This window comes from Stigmatopora argus, chromosome 1, assembly GCF_051989625.1.
Source record: "Stigmatopora argus isolate UIUO_Sarg chromosome 1, RoL_Sarg_1.0, whole genome shotgun sequence".
In the NCBI taxonomy this organism is placed as follows: Eukaryota; Metazoa; Chordata; class Actinopteri; order Syngnathiformes; family Syngnathidae; genus Stigmatopora; species Stigmatopora argus.
Genome location: NC_135387.1, coordinates 22,666,609 through 22,689,675, shown reverse-complemented (window position 1 = coordinate 22,689,675; position 23,067 = coordinate 22,666,609). Strand labels below are relative to the sequence as shown.

At 39.6% G+C, this 23,067-nt stretch overlaps 1 protein-coding gene across 8 annotated transcripts in view; it reads left to right on the top strand.

Moving 5' to 3' along the window:
• The window catches only part of agrn (agrin), a 186,360-nt gene that overhangs the window by 123,701 nt on the left and 39,592 nt on the right, over nucleotides 1–23,067 (top strand). For 3 of the 8 annotated variants that reach the window (XM_077609107.1, XM_077609097.1, XM_077609133.1), the window contains 9 exons: nucleotides 2,953–3,063; nucleotides 3,873–4,037; nucleotides 4,746–4,889; nucleotides 6,525–6,649; nucleotides 6,759–6,864; nucleotides 11,807–12,214; nucleotides 16,095–16,220; nucleotides 19,823–19,864; nucleotides 20,163–20,290. In XM_077609107.1, coding sequence (XP_077465233.1) covers nucleotides 2,953–3,063; nucleotides 3,873–4,037; nucleotides 4,746–4,889; nucleotides 6,525–6,649; nucleotides 6,759–6,864; nucleotides 11,807–12,214; nucleotides 16,095–16,220; nucleotides 19,823–19,864; nucleotides 20,163–20,290 — 1,355 coding nt within the window. The remainder of the gene's footprint in view (nucleotides 1–2,952; nucleotides 3,064–3,872; nucleotides 4,038–4,745; nucleotides 4,890–6,524; nucleotides 6,650–6,758; nucleotides 6,865–11,806; nucleotides 12,215–16,094; nucleotides 16,221–19,822; nucleotides 19,865–20,162; nucleotides 20,291–23,067) is intronic. The other 5 variants (XM_077609116.1, XM_077609125.1, XM_077609156.1 and 2 more) reach the window with 3 other exon arrangements.

Here is a 23,067-nt window from a genome sequence, read left to right as displayed (position 1 = left end):
GCCTCAAAATAAATGGGTTTGGGTACTCAAGATTTAGGTGGGTTATGTATCAGGAATTCTACAGCACTCCTTCTTACTCTCCTGATGTGCCTTGAAATTAAAATCCATGTTCCGATGAAAATACTTTAATTACACAAAATGAAAACAAAAAATCTTGATTTATTATAGGCCAAATGGAAGAAAATCTTTCTTCCCACATTACTAAAACATGCATGGTAGGCTGATTGGACACTCTAAATTGCCCCTAGGTATGGGTGTGAGTGTGCATTGTTATCCGTCTACTTGTGCCCTGTGATCGGCTGGCCACCGATTCTGAGTGTCCCCCGCCTCAGTCAGCTGGGACAGACCCCCGCGATCCTAATGAGGATAAAACGGTTCAGAAAATGAAGAAGAAGAAGGAAGAAAATCTTTGTCTTCAAGCAGACCCAGCATTATTTATCACCACAATACATTTGCACATGTTTCTAGGCAGGATGTAAATATAAAAATTAGTACAGAAAATAAAAATAAAATATTGGTCAATTTGTAATGATTCACATAGTTTGGGACCTGCAATTGCACAAGTTGAAAAAAGTGTTTGTTTGTTTTTCATTTTGAAACCTAATTAAGCGAGTGGTTAGCATGTCACCCTCATAGTTCTGGGTCGAGGGTTTGATCGCAGGTTGGTCCTCACTGTGTGGAGTTTGCATGTTGTTCCCGAGATTGCATGGGTTTTCTCCGGGTACTCCGTTTTCCTCCCACATCCAAAAAACATGCATGGTAGGTAGGCTGGTTGAAATTTCTAATTTGCCTCCTGGGTATGAGTGTGAGCGTGAATGGTTGTCCCTCTCCTCGTGTCCGGCGATTGTCTGATGCCCATAGTTAGGTGGGATACGCTCCAGCACCCCCTGCGACCCTTGTGAGGATAAGTGGTTTGGAACATGAATGAATAAATGGTCATAATAATCCACCAAGGGTAACTCATGCAACACTTACTCACACAGACGACACCAGACACCCTTGCTGCCAGCGAGAAACCATACATCTGATATATATATATATATATATATATATATATATATATATATATATATATATATATATATATATATATATATATATAGCGAGAAACCATACATCTGATATATATATATATATATATATATATATATATATATATATATATATATATATATATATATATATATATATATATATATATATATATATATATATATCAGATGTATGGTTTCTCGCTGGCAGCAAGGGTGTCTGGTGTCGTCTGTGTGAGTAAGTGTTGCATGAGTTACCCTTGGTGGATTATTATGACCATTTATTCATTCATGTTCCAAACCACTTATCCTCACAAGGGTCGCAGGGGGTGCTGGAGCGTATCCAGTATCAGGCAATCGCCGGACATGAGGAGAGATATAGATATAGATATAGATATATAGATATAGATATAGATATAGATATATATATATATATATATATATATATATATATATATATATATATATATATATATATCTATATCTATATCTATATCTATATCTATATATATATCTATATCTATATCTATATATATATCTATATATATATCTATATATATATCTATATATATCTATATATATATCTATATATATATCTATATATATATATCTATATATATATCTATCTATATATCTATCTATATATCTATCTATATATCTATCTATATATCTATCTATATATCTATCTATATATATCTATCTATATATATCTATCTATATATCTATCTATATATCTATCTATATATCTATCTATATATCTATCTATATATCTATCTATATATCTATCTATATATCTATCTATATATCTATCTATATATCTATCTATATATCTATATATATATATCTATATATATATCTATATATATATATCTATATATATATATCTATATATATATCTATATATATATCTATATATATATCTATATATATATCTATCTATATATATCTATATATATCTATCTATATATATATATATATATATATATATATATATATATATATATATATATATAGATAGATATATATAGATATATATAGATATATATAGATATATATAGATATATATAGATATATATATATATATATATATATATATATATATATATATATATATATATATATACCATAGGCCAAAATTGCCATTCATTCCCACAAGGCTTGAATGTCAAACGATAGGTTGAAAGCCCTGAGCAGGCAGAGGATGTAAAATTACACTGTATTGATAAGAATAAGGATTAAAAGATTGTACATCGTATTACTGCCCCCCCAAAAAATTGAAGCACTGCTTTGTAAGGCACTGTTTCAAAACCACACTGGAAAAACATAGGATTTAGCTTGGGGCTTTTTCCATTTTTCCTCCCGTGTATGCTGCATTATCGCCCTACCTTATCTTTGGGCGAACAGTCTATAACATGTCTGGTGGCAATGCCACCTTATTTTGCAGTATGTTTGTCTTTTTGAAGATGTGGAGATGGCTGAAAGGCAGTATCTCCAATCCTGATATATCTAACAGGAACAAATGAAGAGAATGAGTTTTCAAATCGGTAGCAACTGTGAGCTGCACCGTTTTTTTTCTTTGGAAGTACTAGCACCGTTTTCCCGCTGGTTTTGAGCCATTGTTGAGAAAATAGAATTTTTTTCATCCAAAAGATGGCCATTAAGCCAGCTTGCCAAAAAGTGCTTGTCAGAAATTTCGACTGGATAGTTGCCTTGGTTGGTTTCAAAACGAAAAAAAAAAACACTTTTTTTTTTCTCTAATGTGTGCGTCTGCAGGTCTCAAACTGTGAATATGTGGTGCCCACTCTGCAGCGATTTTGTACAGGGCCAAATCCTCATTTATAAAACCTACAACACAAAATCTCCTAGTGACATCCCTCATCCTATTTTGCCCTTTTGTTTTCCGCCTTATCTGTAATTTCAGCCACGTCGTTGCCAGAGCCCACTGAGTCCCAGCACTGCTCTCTGTCTGTGTATGGCTGCTGTGCTGACAACTTTACAACTGCCATGGGTGTTGGACTGGCTGGTTGTCCGAGTGAGTCCTAATCTATGTCCATCATGTGTTCATACAAAAAAAACATATATTATCACAATTCAGTAGAGTATTACTGCTGTCTATTTGCTAGCATTAAGTAATACATCCTTAACCTATCCTTCTAAAGTATTTAGTGTGATTTTGTGAAATGAGATTAGCCATATAAAATACATTATTTAAACAATTTGTTTGCAACATTACTTTGGTGCTTACTCATGGTTTTTCTGCTTCGTTGAAATGACCCATTTATATAATTAGAATTTTTGCGATAGCTCTATTCAAATTGTACAAAAGACATTTAGATATAGTGTTAATAGATTTCCTGGGTATCAGATCGGAACTCTCCAAATCAGACGACTCAAACTCAGAGCCACATGCAAAAACATGAAATCCCTATAAATAACCTTACACACAACCTAACGTTCACACACACACACACACACACACACACACACACACTTGTGTGGTTATTTTCCAGTAAGTTAGAAAAATGGGGCTATGAGTGTCTGTTGTAACCTCTCAACTTGGATGCAGTGCTGATGAAAAACACAATTTGAAATAAGGATAAAAACAGATTTACTTCAGATTTAGCTGATGCGCCACATCATCTATTTGTGGAACACTGAGCCTTGTCTAAATCCATAAACTCTCTTTTCTCAGTTACACCCTTGGTGAAAAGTTTTGAGGCACTTTGTCATTCACTGAATGGTTTAAAATTCCCAAAATGGGTGCACATGGCAGTAGAAGAGGCAGTTGAAATGAAAATTGCATTGTTAAGGAATTCATAATCCCCTTTTTATTGTCCTCAGGCACTTGCCAATGTAATGTCTACGGCTCCTACAAGGGCACGTGCAATCCAGCAAGTGGTCAGTGCTCTTGCAAACCAGGTGTCGGCGGACTTAAGTGCGACCGCTGCGAGCCAGGCTTCTGGAACTTCCGCGGCATTGTGACGGAAAACATGAGCGGCTGCACACGTAAGCCCGTTTTGGGGTATCGCCTGAGTCAATCACGTGAAAAGTTCACTTTCAGATTCTCTGTATGCAAATGTTTGGGTCTCTTGAGTATCTTCCCACCCATCGAGTGTGAAATTACACACGAAGGAAATCTTTTGTTAGCTCCGTATTTCTCAAATTGTCTCTGTTAATGAGTGCTTGTGGATTCAACAAGATATTGTATCATCATAGTTTGGCAAATTTACATGATGCCACAACACACCGAATATTTCCGCGGCCTTCTCAGTAAATTGCATTTTCTGAGATGGCTAAAATCTGTGACTAATTCTTCTTTCATTTTGGCGGAATTATTGTTGTCCCTTTAGGGGAGGGGTGCCCAAGTCCGGTCCTCGAGAGCCCCTATCCAGTCTGTTTTCCATATCTCCCTCCTCTAACACACCTGAATCAAATGATCAACTCATCAGCAAGTTGTCCAGAAGTTTCATACTGATCCAGATTATTTGATTCAGGTGTGTTGGTGGAGGGAGACCTGGAAAACTGACTGGTTAGGGGCTCACGAGGACCGGACTTGGTCAGCCCTGCTTTAGGGTGATTGTCTTTGTTTTTTTGTTGCACACTTGTCGTCTTTTGTGGTCCCACCGCGTAGTGGTTTACAGGACAAGTCTTGTCGTCACCCTTAATCGATCCACCTTTTAATCAATCTTTTCTTCTCACCTTGCCCACGGACAGCGTGCAACTGTGACGCCAGCGGGTCCGTGCGTGACGACTGTGAGCAGATGTCGGGCCTGTGCTCTTGTAAGGCCGGGGTAAAGGGAATGAAGTGTAACATGTGTCCAGATGGAAGCAAAATGGGCATGAATGGCTGTGACAAAGGTAATACAGGAGCAATGACACACAACTAAACTTTAAACTAGATTTAAATGACACGTTACACATTGATATTACATTTTTGCTGTACACGAGCAACTTCCTATAGAAAGTTTTTTCAATGTATCTTTATCGTTTTTTTTTCTTGTATTCAAACATGTTTCTTTTCTGAAAACTTTTATACGTATTGATGGACTTTTCTTGTGGTTTCGTCATTCTAATAATCCTAAATGTATCTTCATTTGTTTTCACTATGATCTTATCAATCTCAACCAAATCAAAATACTGTAATACAACTATCCTATAGTACCACAATTATTGGTTCACTCAGTTAGTGAGTGGTTAGCGCATCCGCCCCACAGTTCTGAGATTGAGGGTTCAATCGCAGGTACGGACCTGCCTGTGTGGAGTTTGCATGGTCTCCCCGGGCTTGTGCAGGTTTTCTCAGGGTACTCCGGTTTTCTCCAGAAAATGAATGAATGAAAACGATTCATGCGTGAATATTGTTTCTATGTATTCTTTAAATGAATAATGAACATAGGTTGGGTTTAAAGTAGGTTGATAGAAAGGTTAGCTCCTTCCATGGGAGGGGCACACAGCTCCTTGATTAAGATGCTCTATCAGCTATTGACTGGAAGTCAAATGCTTAATCAAGTCGGCAACAGGGCAGACCAGTGGGGCTCCATCCCCGCTCACCATGTCAGATGAAAAGACAAGGAAGGCAGTGAGTGGGAGGTGGAGGCGCATGAAAGCAGGAGCCAAGGACGGGGGGCACGTTAAGCTGCTATGATGTAGCTATGATGCAAAGGCCTTTCACTTATGCCCCAGTGGGTGCACACCGGTCTCCTTTGGCTCGTGCAGCAGTAACTTCAAGGCTGCAAAAGCTGCTTACGTATGAAAAGATGTACTGAATGGTAAAAATGAAGAAAAAAAAAGCTTATCCAAAATAGTATTCCAGAGTGCAGTACATTTCCACAATATAACATATTCTGTTAGACCCACAGTGGCAGCTTGGATGAAATAGTGCACAACAGGAAAACTCAATTATTCATGTCGGAAAATACAGTCCTTCCTGACACTATTAATGTATTAACGTGATATGAGTGTATAACTCATAGAAAATGTTCCTTATCAATAATTCTGGTTTATTCTCAGTGTATGTCAATACATTTACTAATTAGAACTAAACATGAATGCATAAGTCTAATTGAAAAGAGGTTCTTATCATTCTTAGGCAAGGTAAGGGAAATGTGTGTATATAGCACAATTCAACACAAAGTGCTTTACATCACAAGAAAATGTAAAAGCACAAATGATGCATGGAACTGACATTAAAGAAAATAATTAAAACAGTAAATACGTAAAGATACCGCCAATAAAATGAATTAAAAAAACTAAAGTCATATAACTTGAAATGTGAACTGTGAGCAGTTTGGAGAAGCAAGGGTAAAAAGAAAAGAGTGAATTTGGAGGAGCAACACGATCCTGTTCCTGTGAATTTTTAGTACATCACATATACATCCTGTAGTTACATTGCTTTGTGTTTTCATTTGTAAGTACTACGAAATCAGTGCATTTGTCCATTCATGCTTCAATTTAAATGTAAGTGTTGATAATAAAGTCAACCCATGTCCCTTTCAGGTCCAGAGGCTCTAAATTCATGTGACGAGTTAGTTTGTAGTTTTGGAGCCTCTTGTATTAAAGTGAATGGTCAAGCCTATTGTGAGTGCCCCTCAACTGATTGTGATGAGAGCAACAAAACTAAGGTGCGTCTTTGAAGCTGGTCTCGGGGGTTGTTATAAATGAGGGGAGCTGCTAGTGTGTTCAAAGGGAATAAGTAAGTGCTCCCTCCCCATCTCTATCACTGTGGAGCAGGTGTGCGGTTCTGATGGGGTGACGTATGCCGACCAGTGCCAGCTGAGGACAATTGCCTGTAGGCAGGACAAGGATATCACAGTACAACACTTTGGACAATGCACAGGTGAGCCAAGATGAAACCTCCTTGCATCACAAATATTGTACAGCTGGACAAACATTTCCCAGACCCTTGTCTCATGCCGAGCAGCAAATCTGGTCTATATTATCAATATTGTAGCGTTTCAATTTAGTGGACCTTTATGTAGTTGGTGTGAAATCAATCTTACCCTCAATAAGACCTTTTGAGTGACTAAAAAATGCTAGGTCATGATAGTGAGACCCTGAAAGATATGGAATAAGATAGATAGCAAATGAAGACATTGGCAAAGGCAGATTTTATTCTGTGTTGAATTTTTCGCTTTGGATTTAGATTCAAACGTATCTGGTACTGTCTTCAAACTCAATGTTTTCAACCTTAAGAATTTCAATGTGACTTCATCCATCCACCAAAGCCCAATTCTTCAGGTTTAGGGACATATGTTATATTTTTATTATATACATAAAGATGAGTAGTTTATCTACCGCACTGTAAGACTCAACTAAAAGACTTCAATTTTCTGTAAAATACAGAAAATAAATATCATCAAGGTGATCTCGGGTAACAAAATCAGAATATAAATCTTGATGGGATGTTGACCCCTTGTGAGAATTGCCAATTCAAATTTACCAGCAATGGGATAGAACATGCAGTTTGTTGAAAGGAAGAACTCTTCTCCTTCTGGCCTTGTTGCCAAAGGACACTGTTTGAATCAGTGTTTAAGGTAGCCGGGACAGTAGCCAAGATCATGGCTTATTTGTTTAATAAAGATGTCAGTTTGACAGCCAGCTTTTGCTTTTGAGGAGGGTATAGAAACATTGCAGAGAAGAAGAGGTGTGCCAACTGTAGGGCTCTGGAAATGAGCCATTGCCAGATGTCTTGGATGCTCATCTGTAAAACGGCCCTTTCGCCACATTGCTCGGTGCCTCCAGGCCAGGTGACCAAGTCCTTAGCACTGCTGTCACCAGGATAACTGATCTATCCTCCGTTAGGGAGTCTTTTGCCCTCGTCCTTGGGAGCCAAACAGTTGATTTTAAAATTCTCGGCACAGTGACAAAAGCAAAGATATGCTGGAAACAGGTCATCAGACCAGACATGCTTGAAGATGTGACTTGACAGCAAAAATATGCTGCCAAAATTCAATCTATTTTTTGTCATGCTCCCATTGCCTGGCAGTTGCCATGTGGCTCGTGTGTAATACCTCGCCAAGTGTTTCCGCACTTGGAAGGAAGGCCAGGAGAAGCCTCCAAGCAGATTCTTTTTTTTCTTCCTGGTTCATTCTATCAGGCCTTTGGGGAAGAAAGAGACAGGTGCCCTGACGGAGGATCTTTTAATTCGCAGCCCCCTGTGGATGTGGTTGCGTGGCGGGAAGCATCTCCGCCACCACTGTAGGCTTCAGGGGTTCGATCTAGAGCTCATTTCACGTGTGGCTGGGTGCGAATTAGCATTAGCTCTGCCTCCCTCTCTCCCCGCGCCGTCCCTTCATCCCTCCCCTGCTGTGTACATGGAGCGGTTGTAGACGTGGTGGATTAGTGAACGCTCATGCTTACTGTGTTTCATTTGTACCAAATACAACACCAAGTGCTTATGGATTTAAGTGACTATTGAGGTACGAAAGACACGGGGAGTTTCAAAACAATCACTTAAAACGTTATTAATATTCTGCAGTTAAAGACATGCTAACCTAATCCCTTTGACATCATCTTCTCAAATGCCGTAGAAATATTTTGATTGTGTGGAGGAACGACAGCATCAAAAACCAAGGATGTCCCTAATCAGAAATCGAATCAGAATTTATTGGAAATCTTGGCCAATCGCATCTTTTTTGGGGGAGGTTTGGAATCGGGTAATGTTTTTCTATGGCAGTTAACGAGTCAAGGTAACAAAATGATCCATCAGTATAATGCAAAAATGAGATTGTACAGATTATTTTGGCAGTATTGTAATATACCTTGAAGTAAAAAATTAAATGTCCAACAAATCACAAGTAAAATAGCTCAAAATATTGCATTGGGTGACTAAGATTATTCGCTGTGCAAGTCTATTTATGTAAAATACATTCATTCAATGATTCATGTTTTTTTCTGCTTCGTTGAAATCACTCTTTAATTTGATTATAATTTTGTGATATCTCTATTCAAATTGGCCAGACAATGAGGCTATTCGGACTCGGAATCACCGGCAAAAATATGCAATCGGGGCATCCCTATTAAAAATGATGGGCAAACATCATTGTACCAAAATGTATAATGCACTTCAAGCTAAAAGTGTGAAAACGTATTGATGCGCAGTCCTGTCCTGCACCAGTAAACTATGCTGGCCCTGGTGGGAAGTGGCCACTGAGTTGGCAATGACATGTCCTCCTCCCATATGGTGCTATCACCTGTAGGTTTGCAGCAAATTGGCAAATTATGCCAGCATATGGCATTGTCAGGCTGTGTGTTAGCCAGGCTTCTGTTGTCTCCACCAGTTTGTGTTAAGAGATTTTATTTCTTATTATTCAATCCCTCATCCTTCCTCCATTGTTTGCTCTGCCATCTTCTCCCCCACGGTTGCCTTTGTTAATATGTTTACTTCGTCACTCTGTCGCCCTTCTTCTCCTGGTCACTGTCTTTTCCCTTTCAATCTCATATAGCCTCCTACTCCTTACATCAGAGCATGGTTCACACCCCAACAATCTAAATGACAATGTTTCAACACTAACTACATGGTTCAAGACAAACGGCGATGACAAGAATTTATTTTCCTCCTCTTCATCTAGTGACATGTCTGTTCACTGGAAGAGGTACAAAGTAGAAAAAGGATTGCAAATTGAGTGTTAAATTCAATTGTGAAACGGAAAAAAATGAGCAGCTGGGTTTTATGCCCTTCAGTTTTTGTCATAGTCCACAAAAATGTGTGACTTAAATTAAAAAAATACTGAACAAAACAGAAAAAAGGCAATGACTCAGCGTCTATGATAGCGACTTGTTTGTTTTTCCAGAGATAAGGCTGTAATTGCTTGATTCCCTTAGGGCAGTGGTGTCCAAATGTTTTTTTTTCCTCCAAGGGCCGCTTTCAAAAAATAATGAAAATTAAAAAATACAAAGGATGGGGAGACACACTTGAACCCAATGTTCCCTCTAATTTTTTGTTTGTCTGGGCAGAAAGGCAACCTCCCTGAGCACACTGAGTACTGGTGTGAGCAACATCATCATTGCTCGCTATGGGCACACACCAGTATCACACCTCCCATAAGCAGGTGTATGTCTACTACACATAAATGATTTAGTAATATTAAAATGTAATGATTAATATCTATGAATGGGCGGCCCGGCGGATGAGTGGTTCGCGCGTCGGCTTCACAGCTAAAAAAAAGAAAAAAAATGGGATTTTATTTTGTGCGCTCCATATGATTTGCTGTGCGCAGAGAAGACGAGAGTAGTGCACAATTGCGCACGCGCGCAGCTTAAAGGGAACATTGCTTGAACCCCTTCAATGTAACTATAAACCTTCATTCATTTATTTTCAATGCCGATCACAAGAGTCATATATCGTTTAAATAATGAACCTGATAAATTTTCACTTCACCAATAGATTTTGGGATAAACAGATGTTAAAATCTAGTATCATGTTTTCTGAGGAACATTGCTCCAGCCGAATCAAACTTATTCCTCGATTTGCAATTCCTTCCACTATTCTGCTACTTTTTTACATGCAGTGTCTCGTTTTTTTTCCCCATTCTTACCATAGCCTCTACAATTATCTGCACACCCATCTAGCTACCTGACAGTAAACATGCATGTAGAGTGACAGGTGTAGCCGAGCAGAACCGCAATGCATGCTGCCACAATGTCAACGATACAATCTACTTATGGCTCCACTCCAAATGGGAACCTTTACAAAAATGTTCCAAACTCTCAGTTGACATCTTTCCGTAGCCCTCTGCCGTCCCCGCTGGTAATGCGTTTCACACCTCAGTGAGCAAACTGTCAGTCAAGGAGGTGATTATAGCAGCGTGATTAGGCGATACACATAATGCTGAACGAATCCTAATGAGGATTGTTTTATGTCACCCACATCCATTTTTTTCCCATGGGCAGTAAGGAAGCAAAAAGCCTGCTTCTTACAGCTAACTCTCTTAAGTAGCTTCTCTTTATTTACTCTTCGGGGGATTTTTTTTGTCCTGTTTATCGTTCTTTCATCACACACAGTTATGTCCTTTTCCTTGGTTAATGGCCCTCTCCCTGCTAAGAGCGTCCGCTTGCCTCCATATTCTGAGTGATTCTTTGCCGAGTGAGCGCTTGTTTGCTGTGCATCTGTTTGTGGTGGCGTTGACGACGTTGGCGCCAGCGAGCGGAGTGCTGCCTTTGAAGCCCTGAGTTAAAGCAGCTCAGATTTTTTTTTCATGGCCTATTTCTATCAATCATTCATCACCAGCGGCACTGGCTGTTGGTGATTAAAGCTTTACTGCTGCAAGGCTGCATGTGAATATGGATAGAAAATTCAAAGGCACGGGCATACATGTAACACCCAAAAATGAATAGCAAGTGGCAAAACATACTCGCTCAACCATAAGTTGAGTGCAAAGCTGTGTGAGCATTGCGTAAATGTCATCTATGGCCATCGTACACATTCATTCATTCTTTTGTGGAACCGCTTGAGATTCTAATTAATTACATAGTTGGAAATTCATGTAAAAAGTGTGATTTTTGTGGTGCATGTTTCAACACTATTTTGTTGAATATCGAATTTTACCACGCCAGGAGCTTTTTAATTTCTTCTACTATATTGATATTTAATGCAAGAATTTTATGAAAATGTGACCAAGTATCATTGAGAATTTTGCCAACAATTAAATCAAAAAGAATATTTTGTTGCCTTTGGTTCAAGTTAAATATCATGGAGGCGAGTTTCATTCTGTTTCAGACATTGTCATCTTGGCTCAATCATTCATCCATTCCTTGCTTCCTCCCCTTCCCTCCACCAGAAAGCATCTCCGAGCGGGCCGAGCGACCCACTCCAACACCCCTTACCGCTACCACCATCACAACGCCAGCCACCTTAAATCATAACCAGGTGTGGGCCATCCCGCCCCCGAGAACAGCCAAGACTACGGAGCAGCCCGCTGCCAGCACGCCCTCACCCACTTTCACCCACCACCGTGCGCAAATAAAACACCACCACCACCGCATCCACATCCAACCTCAGTCGCCAAGGCCTACCACTGTCACCCCGTTTCGCAGTAGCCCCAACCCCTCCGCTGATGCAAAGTCATTCGAAGGTTCAGGCAGCGGAGAACCGAGTGGAGATGACCAAGCCGAGGAAGAGGAGGAGCAGGAAGAGGAAACAGGAAGCGGCATCCCATCAGAGGCCAGTGGGGCAGAGGAAACGTTTGGTAAATCCTTGCTCTTTCATTATCATACCCATAATGCTTTTCAAGCTATTCACATTGTGAGTGCGAAGCAAATATTTGATGTCATACCATAACATATTCATGTCATCAAAGGGTTTGAAGTTATGTGGTAGATGTTGAACGACTGTAGATTTATATTTTATAAGGGTGTAGTGTGCTATCACTGGCCATAAATGCATAATGAAAGCCATTACATAAAAAAATCAAAAAGGAAAATGTTCAGCCGTGATGGACACTGTAACAGAGGTATTCATCGCACATTGTGAATTTTGCTGTTCAGCTCTGCATTACTGAACACTGAAATACCTCAAACTTGAACATTGGTCTAGTTTGCGTTATTATTAAAAATAATAATACTATATATTGTAAGCTTTACATTGGTATTAAAATGGCCTACGGTAACTGTACTATGGCACTCATTGGAGCAAGGACCAAGACCATGTTTGTACCCTCCAAATATGGATCAACTATTATTATACAAATTCGTATTATAGGTTTTCCTATCGGCATTAGTCTTCAAAGTTATTAACCCCTCCTGCAGAATCATTTTGGATCATTCATAATCAGATCAAATAGGGACTTGTAATATTGACAAATGGAATTGTTTATTTAAAAGTCTTAATTGGAAAGAAAAAAAATCCTTTTGCTTGCTACAAAACTATCTTGCAGCAAGGGACATAATTTTTTTTATATAACAACTGTATACTGGCTCTCCGAGTATTAAGAATACAATACTGCCAATAAGCAATTGGTTCTAATTACAAACAGCATAATTCACTGTGATTTGGTGCAAAGAATATTCACATCCTAATAAAAGCATTGTTAAAATGAATTCCTATTTGACACATCCAAACCAATTAGTATAACATTAGCAGAAGGTAGGCATAGCGAATGTTGTGGTCTGTGAGCGTATATCTCAATTTGAGTCAGAAAGGACTCTGCATGCTTCATTGTTACTGCCCTCTGCCCATCCTGTCAGTCTTCCAGCAATCATTTTGCTCATTCAAATAGCAAAAGATTATACTGTGAGCTAGCTGGCCAGATGAAACCACTGGCCCATATCTGTGTCTCTTTGGAATTGAGAGGCTGATGTGACTGAGCGGTTTGAGGTGTGATTGTGTCCGCACAGGCCGCCTTAAATCAGTCCCAGTCATATGACGAGCAGTCCCAAATCTTTCCCGACATGCCCTGCTGCCTGACTAGCGCCTTTCTTTCAGATCCCGTCTAGTATTCCCTCTACCCAGCCACCTCAGTTGTCAGTAGGCATCAAATGTATAGGATGGTCGGAAAAGCGTGACCCCCGCTGCGATCTTTCTCTTTCCTCCCCTATGCCTCCCCGCTTTCCCAGTGTCTTAGATATATTCTCCTGTCAGTTGCTGACCAGTGCTCGGTGACGCAAGAAGCGTGTAGCCTGTCAAGCGAGGAGACCTGCTGTCATGGGGCTCTGTTTGAATGAATGTGTACCCAGCCATGCCCGTGTTGGAGTTTTTTTTCTTTCTAAATTGTATATGTACCTATGTGAACAATACAGTCTGATAGTGAAAGCAATGTCCAATTGCTTTCGTCTAGAGTGCTGAATGAAGGGATTAGACTACAAGGCACATATCCATAGATGCACGAAAAGTTTGGTTAAGTCATTGCAAATAAGGGCTTAAGCCTCTCGTTTGCATGTCCTTAACAAGGTTGTTCTTTTGGGCTTGCATGTTTCCAGCTTCTTACCATTTCCTGCCAAATCCATCAAATGAAAGATTAGGCTCTCCTAAAAATCGTTCTTTTTCTTCTTCCGTAGTAATCTACACTACCCTTGCAAGGTTTTTAAAAAAGTAGCATTTTCTTCCAGCAGCCAGACAAAATTAAATTCAGTGTAAAGTGAAAAATACTCGATCCAGCAAAGCAATCAGTGATACTAATATATAGTAGATTTAGCAGATGAAAAAGAATGAGGGATGACTTTTGGTCACACACTCGCATCAACAACGAAAGTGATTGGTCTTTTCAGAGTGCGCATGTAACTGCAGAGATCGAAATTCATCGTAAGATTTTCTGTATGTTCTACAATTAACTGGTGACCTGTTGTGGTTGCACCCTACATTTTGTTCAAAGTCATCTGGGATAAGACAACTCACCCCTGACACTAGTGAGTATAAAAGGTACAGACAATGGTAAAATGGATAAATCATTCCTCAGTAAACCAACTGCTGTATCTTGGTTTGCCCCATTATTAGTGCACTATATAAATCAGGCAGCTGGTGGGGTGTTTCCAAGTCTTGCACAATCTATATGGTAGTTGAAATCCACACTTAACGCGTGTGTGTGTTAGTGCCTGTTTATGTGGCAGTTATTCCTATGGCTCCCAATGGAGTTGCGGTGCAGTCTTCTTGTCACTCCATATTGCCTTCTTCTCTTGCACCCGTCGTCCCTTCAGCTCAAAACCCATAAATCTCCAGACCACTCTCCAACAGATGCCCTATAAGCCCTTCATCTTTCTCCTCCCTCCTTCCTTTGACCGCGAGTCCTTGAACAGAATGTCCCCCCCGACTCTTGACGTCTTTACGACTTGTTTAGCCGTTAGCTGTTTGCCTCCATGATTATTTCTGATCTCCAAGCGGCAATAAACTGCGTCGCTTCGGCCGAGACGCCCATGCCGCCGACACCATCATTAGAGAAGATGGAGTTTCACTGCTTGTGCAGTGTAATACACAGTTGGCCAGGGACCGGACCACACACCCTTTTATGCTCTAAAACAGATGCAAATACATGAAGCATATATGCATATCTTTTTTTTCTCAGGGGATGCATTGATGCCAGCTATCAGTCAGATCTGTTTATGTGGGAAGAACACTGCGGTTTTATATCAAATGTGCTGCATAGGACACTACACTAATTTACTGTCTGGGCTTTTAACATTTCCAATTTGTCTCCAATACCCAACAAATCGCTTACCTGGCTCATTATAGAACTTTACAATTGATGTAAAGATACAGAAAGGACAGAGAAAACTGTCAGAAGCTGGAAATCAGACAGACACTTAATGGAGTTTGTTTCCAGAACACAGTAATCAATATGCCTCAAGCTTTTTATCTTGTATATGGTGAGTTTCGGTTATTTGACACTGTTGCCATTCGTTTAAATTACTTTATATCTATTTAATTCATGTAAGTATATTCTAGCATACTGAGGGAGGGAGGCACGGTAGGGAAAGGGGTTAGCACATCCACCTCACAGTTCAAGGGTTCCAGGGTCCCTGGTGGGTTCTGGCCTTCCTGTGTGGAGTTTGCATGTTCTCCCGTTGCCTGTGGGTTTTCTTTGGGTACTCTAATTCCTCCCACATCCCAAAAACATGCACTGTAGGCTGTCTGAACACTCCAAATTGTCCGTAGGTATGAGTGTGTGCGTGCATGGTTATCAGTCTCCAAAAATGAGGTGATCTGAGAGTGTTTTCGATGTGTCCTTGAAAGCATCATCTTTATGCGTGATAATCTGGCATCTCTTTGAATTGGCATGCTAGCTTCATTTACCTGTTTTTGTCATTAAGAAGACACACTTCTTTTCCGACAATACAAATCTAAATGACGTCTCCATAATCCCAACTAATTCCATTAGCTACTACTACAGTGTTTATTTTAGGCTTCACAGGGAAAAAGCCTTTTCTTCCTTGCACATCATTTTATTTTCCTAAACCCTTTGTGTATAGATTCATCTGGACACATATGGCCCAGAACAAAGAGGAAATAAAACAATCAGACTACTAACAGAAAGTTTGCCATTGTGGGATAAATTGAATAAGACCCTTATTATTTTAGTAAATATTGTCCTAAATAGTATTTCTAATATGTACACACCACTGCTTCTCTTCATCCAGTGAGCACAATGGAAAGCCCTGCAATACCAATTGCTGACCAGAGACCGTCTTGTGACAACACCGAATTTGGATGCTGCCCTGACAGCGAGACTCCGGCCAGCAGTGCAGAAGGAACAAATTGTCCACGTGAGTCTAATGTCATTCCGAAGAATTTTGACAGAAATGTTATCTGGTATTTGTTCTCTTCCATTACATGGTCAAAATAGTTGACATTCCAGGCTCTGAGTCCTGTCTATTAAATTGCCAATTCAAATTTTTAGTATCTAATTTTACATTCAGTAGCTTGCTAGCTCCTTTTTTTCTTCCTTTTTGAAAAAACAACTTTTCACAACATCATTGCATAAACATTGTTAGGCATGGTTGGAAAAGGAATAATGTTTAAAATCCAGGGATTTAGATCACACCACACTTGCAAAATATCTATACCAATGTCCATATCACTTTTTGTTTATATTATATTTTAGCTTAAATATTCTGCTTTCTTATTTTCATCATAAATGAAGACATTTTGTGTTCATTTTTCAATATTTATTTTGTGGGTACTAATATTCTGCCATCTGCAGTAAACAAACAGATAAACAGCTGGTATCATCTCTGCCTTCATGAATCACCTCCTTCAAATTTTGGCAGATGGATCGGAAGTAAACAAATCACTCGTGGGAAAATATGACCAAAAGTTTGTCATGACTAAGAAGATGAGCATTTCACAAATCTATAATACTCAATGAAATCATGTGTTGTAGGAGATGTAAGACCTCAGTCTGCAAACATATTTATACTGAACCCCAAGAGAATGTATTTTAAGACTGCTATGATTAGAAGTAGCTGGCGTTGTCACTATTTGTGGTGAATCCTTATCTTCCTTCACATTTTGTTCTTCAGTTTTCATCTCAGCCACGCTCACCACCACGTCTTATTAGTCAGTGACACTTCAATATCACCGTAGTGCGCTACATCTCACTTTTTTCACCCGTTGATCCGGGTCAGTGTCAATCTAGCTGTGTGATATTCTATTTCTCTGTGGACTCTGAGAGGGAGAGAGATAGAATTGGCTACTAAAAGGCTTTCAGTCCAATCAGTGCTTTCGGACAGACTCACTTCAAAGAGATAAAGGGCTCTGTGGCTCCTCCATCCCTTTAGTTGAATTCTGTTTTTTTTTTTAATATGTCTACCACTAGTGTTAATATCACTGGCAAATTTAAAGCAATGTCTCTGCCCTGCAGTGTCCGAAAGTACAAAGTGAGTCACACGAAGAGAATTCTCTGCCCCATAACTTCAAGCGTTTTTTGAAGTTTTGTTTGCCTCATTTATTTTTAAATGTATTTCTCCCACTAAATCCAAGTCAAAACATAACCCACCAATCACAACAGCATCTGTTGAGGTGGGTGTTAAACGTGGCTTACTAAACCTCCCTAACATTTAGGAGCACAGTTCAGGTCTGCGACAGTATGGCCAACTGTTATTTAGCTTTGTTTAGAAAGGGAATATTGTTACAACTTTGTTTGCTGCGTACGTTGAGTGATATTGATGCAGTAGGATAGTGTGTAATCTTGAATTAAGAGGTAATAAACACACCATAAGTCCAAAATCAAAAGAGCATATTTCATATTAGTTGGTAAGGTACAAATTCCAAACAATCGCCTGTCTCAATTTCCCTCTAACGACAATTTGGTATGTCGCCTTTAAAAATAGCCATCTGTTTCTTACTCAAAACAAGTCAAGTAGGAAATAAAATGGATGACTAAACATGTTTTTTATGCATATTTCTGTGTAAACACAGTGATATCAGCCATACTGTTGGTCACATTAAAAAACATACTACACCGTCACCAACTGTTTATCCCAACAATAATTTCTTGAAGAAGATTACAATCATTTTCTGTTCTTGCATTCATGAACAAAAGTTTCAGTGGTGGAGTATTAATGGTTGATTCATTTTTGATTGAAAACCCCATTGAGGTGGCTGCTTCCACTTTATAATGTCCAAAATACAGAGACCCCACTGACAAAAAAAGGGCTGGCACGATGCTGGACATGGTCTCCCAAGTACAGTAACTTGTCTCTTGCCACTATTGCAATCACACTTCTTTATTGACACATCCAGTTGTGAAGAACACTGGTGCTATAGCTTATTTAAAAAGAAAAAAAAACTGTCCGAATCATTGTTCACAGGATACTAAATTATGTTATATTTGAAAGAGGCAGCAGCCTTAATATGAGATGATGGCCAAAAATTTCTTTGTGTGAGCATTAATTGTGCGCTAGCTATTCTTAAACCTTTCCATATTTTAGTGGACATTCATTATGCTTTGTGGTCGAGCTGAAACTGATGCTGTAACAGCTCTGTCTTTCTTCCTTTATTCCTTTCCTCGTCAGAGTAAGAATGCGGTACATCACCTTCCCTGATATTTGTCTTCCTCGCGCATTTAAACGCTCTCAGCCGGTGTGCTTTTTTTTCTCCCTGCTCATTTCCCAGCCAAACTTTGTTCATTTTGCTTCTGTTTTATGGACACCATTAGATCCAAATCAATGAGTGACCACCTGTAAAAGTACTGCAGGATGAAGGGTGCAGTGTCTACCATTTCTTTTTGGGTGCACTTTCAGACAGGCCGCATCAGTCACTGCCCCGCTGTGCTTAAGAGACAATTAAGACTATCTTTCATGATAATCATACAAGTGCTCCTCCCATTTCCCCTACTGCTGAGGCTCAGACAGGGGCAACCATGATTGATTTGGGCAATTTGTTCTGTTGATTATGAGCAGCATGGAAGCTCAGAATCTCACACATCGTCTAAGCCCTCCACTCAGGGTAAAAAAAAAAGCGTGCAGAGCTGATTGATGTTGTGCAATGTATTCTCCAAAGTTGCATTGAGAGAATCATCTCTTTCTCGAGATTGGCACGTTTCTCATTCCCCCACATGATCATTGATATTGTGAAATTTTTTGCCTTCCATGCATGGCAATCACTTTCGTGCACCTAACGAGCACTCTACCAATACATCCAGATAAAAGCTGAATTTCTTCAACTGAGGATAATGATCAAAATTGAAAAGACCTAGACCAAGGATTCAAAACTTTGACAATTAGATCCCATGTGGGCCGAACCAGTTTGTTTTTGGCCCAATACGTTAACTCAATGGCAGGGAAATATAAACTTTCAAAGTTATTTCCACTAGTTTAATTAACTTGGACGTCTTCCGTTGTCAGTGAAAGCCAAATAGTTCATTTTTGGTCACTTGAAATTGGGGGACTCAGGGCTCTACCAGGGCCAGATTTGGTTCACTTCTTAGCTAATTCATTGGCAGCCAAACCATTTTGACTGGGAGTGGGCAAATGAACGAATGTGACTGCGGACGCAAAAGTGCTCGCTCAATCAAATCACAACAGTAAGTTTCAATGGCGTCAATGTCAAAATAAAAGTACATGCAGCAAAAAAGCTTCAACGTGCCTGTCGTGCAGAGTATCCCCACTGGCCAGATTAACCCCCGAGCCCTTTTCGGCCCACAGGCTTTATGTTTGACACCCTTGGCCTAGACCTGAAGCCTAGAGAAAATATGCTTCAACCCCACAAGCCCTACCTGCCTATAAGATTGAATGATTTCATTGAAGTAAAAGGGCTTCAATAAAGTGTTGATACCCACTGAGCTTAAAAGTAATAAACTCTGCGTGAGTGATCTTTTCCCCCTCTTGTGTTGTGTGTGTCTATAACATTTTGTCTTTTTACCCAGCCCTCCATGCCTCAGCCAACTTTTGGAATGAATCTTCGTCTGGTAAAAGAAATGAAATGGCCCAAATTTCCACCTTCTTGCCTTTCTCCCACATTTCACTTTCCACCTCTTCCACGTCCACACCATTCACCACCGAATATGTGCCTCCCTCACTTTTACTGCCAGTCTTGTGAAAAACCCAATCAGTGGCACACACTAACTTGCCTTTGTCAGACACACACCAAGACGCAATCCATCACTAACCCACTACTGGCACTGTTGCTGAAAATGAAGTGTGTGTAAAGCAGCAGGAAGTGAGATCGAGGCAAAGGTTTCAGCATGTCATCCTCTCTCCCTCTAGCCACCATGAAGTTCAGTGGGTTCCTGCACTTGGACCAGGTGGAGGGCCAAGAAATAGTCTACACCCCTGAGATGGAGGACCCCAAATCGGAGCTTTTTGGGGAGACAGCCCGCAGCATCGAAAGTGCCGTAAGTGCAGAGTATCACTGCCAATAGTATACAGGTTTTCTGGATATTGATCGATTGGAGAGATCCTATTTTATATCATTTCCAAAGATAAAATTGTGAAGAACCAGAAAATAAATCTAAGGGTTTCTGAATGATTGGGAAATGTGCCATAGCACATTGTTAAAAAAATCAGATGTAAAAACAAAAGGTGAATATTGTACAGTGTATTGTAGGTAAGAATAGATTGTGCTTTGATGTGCTTTTAAGAAGGGGGATGAAGAAAACTTTCAAACTGCTCCACCCCATAAAAGTAACATCACCTGTTGTATTTTCAATTTACTCAGCTCTTGAGTCAAGTTTAAAAGGATAAGTAGGTGCTTCAAAGCATCACGAGGACATTACCAGCCCAAATTGATGTTGAAAAATGTTGCCATCTAGACCATTCCTTTGATTTTTTTTGCCACTACACTGACTCTCTTCTACGTTCTCCTGTAGAGAACCTCGAAGCTAGAGAGACCTAAGTCATCTTTTAAAGCATCATTTGAAAAAACTTCCACTCGGAGCCAAATTATCGGATTCTTCCAGCTCCTTCAGATTCTCAACAGTGTCAAACAAATGATTTGTACAGTCTTTTATTCAACTAAAAAATGCAATTGTTATTGTGCAGTAGGGATGGCATGCTGTGGACAAGGACAAATACCGTTGGCGCCTTTTAAAAATTCTGCATCAAGGTACAAAATGGGATTAGAAATAAACAAGGAAATTGTTTATAAAAGCAAGCAAAAAATATGAGAACATGTTATTTGAAAAGTCATGAAAAACAGGCTCTTATAAAAAGATGCTACAGTTTGCCATGAGGTCCATATAGAGACACAAGGAAACATTTTGAATATGTACAGTGTTATCGCTGTCATCATCTAGCCTTTAAAATGAATGCTCTTGTTGTCTAGCTGGGGCCTCGTTCCCCTATTAAAATCAGGCCTTGTCAGGATGCACAAAAAAGCGTTGGTGTGTAATCAGAACATCTAGCAGCTGTTGTAAAGTGTCACAGGCATCCATTGGGAGCTCATCTATGAAAATTCAAAGCAATGTCATTGCCATTGTTCAAGCGCCTGGCTTGGGGGTTTCTCTTGTCAGCCCACGTAGCATACAGTACATAACACAAACTCTGTGCGCATACAAGCTTCTCTTGTAAAAACTGAGTGGTGTATTTTACAAAAAGTTAAGATGCTTTTATTTTTGCTTGGTTATTAGCAAGACATCTGCCAAAAATCCCATCGTCCACTGTATATAGATTAGATTGGAAACTGTTCAATGTTACTGATGACCTCGACATTTGTACTTTCTGTTATGATCGCGCCAAGACGTCGCGGCGCGATCGGGGAGATTCGGACCCAGTAGCGGGGAAGCAGGAGGGAACGAGATGGGCTGTTCTCATGACAGTAACTTTTAATGACTCAAAAAGGGTTTTACAAAACAACAAGGGCTTGAAACAAAACGGGAGCATGGGGAATAGTACCTCGTAGCAATGTGTGCTGTAACACGTAGGGTGTCACGCAGGAACGATCCGACAATGACTAACTATTTCCGTGGTGCTTAAATACCCACATCAGGAAGTAATAAAGGATTGTTTGCAGCTGCTCTAACCTGACGGCATGCCAGGAGGGCCGCTCCTGACACTTGTACTTTGAAGAAGTCACGAGTCTTAGGAGCATACATACAATCGTAAATTTATATAGCCACCCGCTGTCCTGTTTACTTTTGTTCGTGTAGAAATTTGACGAGGCCCGTGTTTTAGTCAAGTACAAATTCAACGTATTTATGTTCGTGAAAAACGAGATGTAAATTGCTGTCAAGAGTGCCAGTGAAAGTGGAGGATGGACGGATAAGCAGGAAAAAAAAGAAATGAGGGCGCATTGGACTCGCATTATTTTTGATTGCCACTCGTCACTGTTTTCGCAAATTTGCTCACACAAGCAGTCTTTATAACAATCATAACACTTGAGTTTTTCTATTGGATGTGCTGAGCAGCTTTTTTTGGTTTGTTCATTTTGTAAACATTCATAGGAGGAGGTTGGCTGTTTTTAGCAACTTTATGTAAAGCTGTGAAGTTGTTGTTATTATAATTCTCATTATAAAAAGCATTTAAAAATCCCCGTTCCACAAAAAAAATCTGCAAGTTTTTAACAAATTGGACATGGTCCTTCTGGCCAAAGCATTCACTTACCAAATTTGCCATGTCCATAACATTTGGATATTAACTCGGCCGAGAAATCCCACATAATAAAATGTTACACATGATATTTCTTTGAAAGCATCCTGAGCAATTTTATTATGGATTCTGTATTTAGCAGGCTCAGTGGCTTCATGAGGGAGGACATGGTGTGTGTTTAGTTTAGTGGATGTGATCAATCTACCGCAAAATGAAGAAACTTAAAGGAAGAATGAAGAAAAACTTAAAATGATTTGGTTTTTCACTTCATTGCATGACATTTTTAAACCTCCAATTTCAAGACTTAATGTTGTCCCGGATTTGTTTTGTCAGACTAGAAATAGCTTTCAGAGCAAAAAGTAGAGTGGCCTTAAACAAACTTGGAGAACTTTAAAGATTCTTTAAATTTTGTTTCCACATATTGGGGCAAAACTAATCAGGACCACAACATTTATCTTCAAGCTTTAGCCCTTGTCATGAGTTTAACTAAAATGTCATTTTTTTTTCAATCTCACACACACACGCACGCACACACACACACGCACACACGCACGCTCACACACACACGCACACACACATTCACACA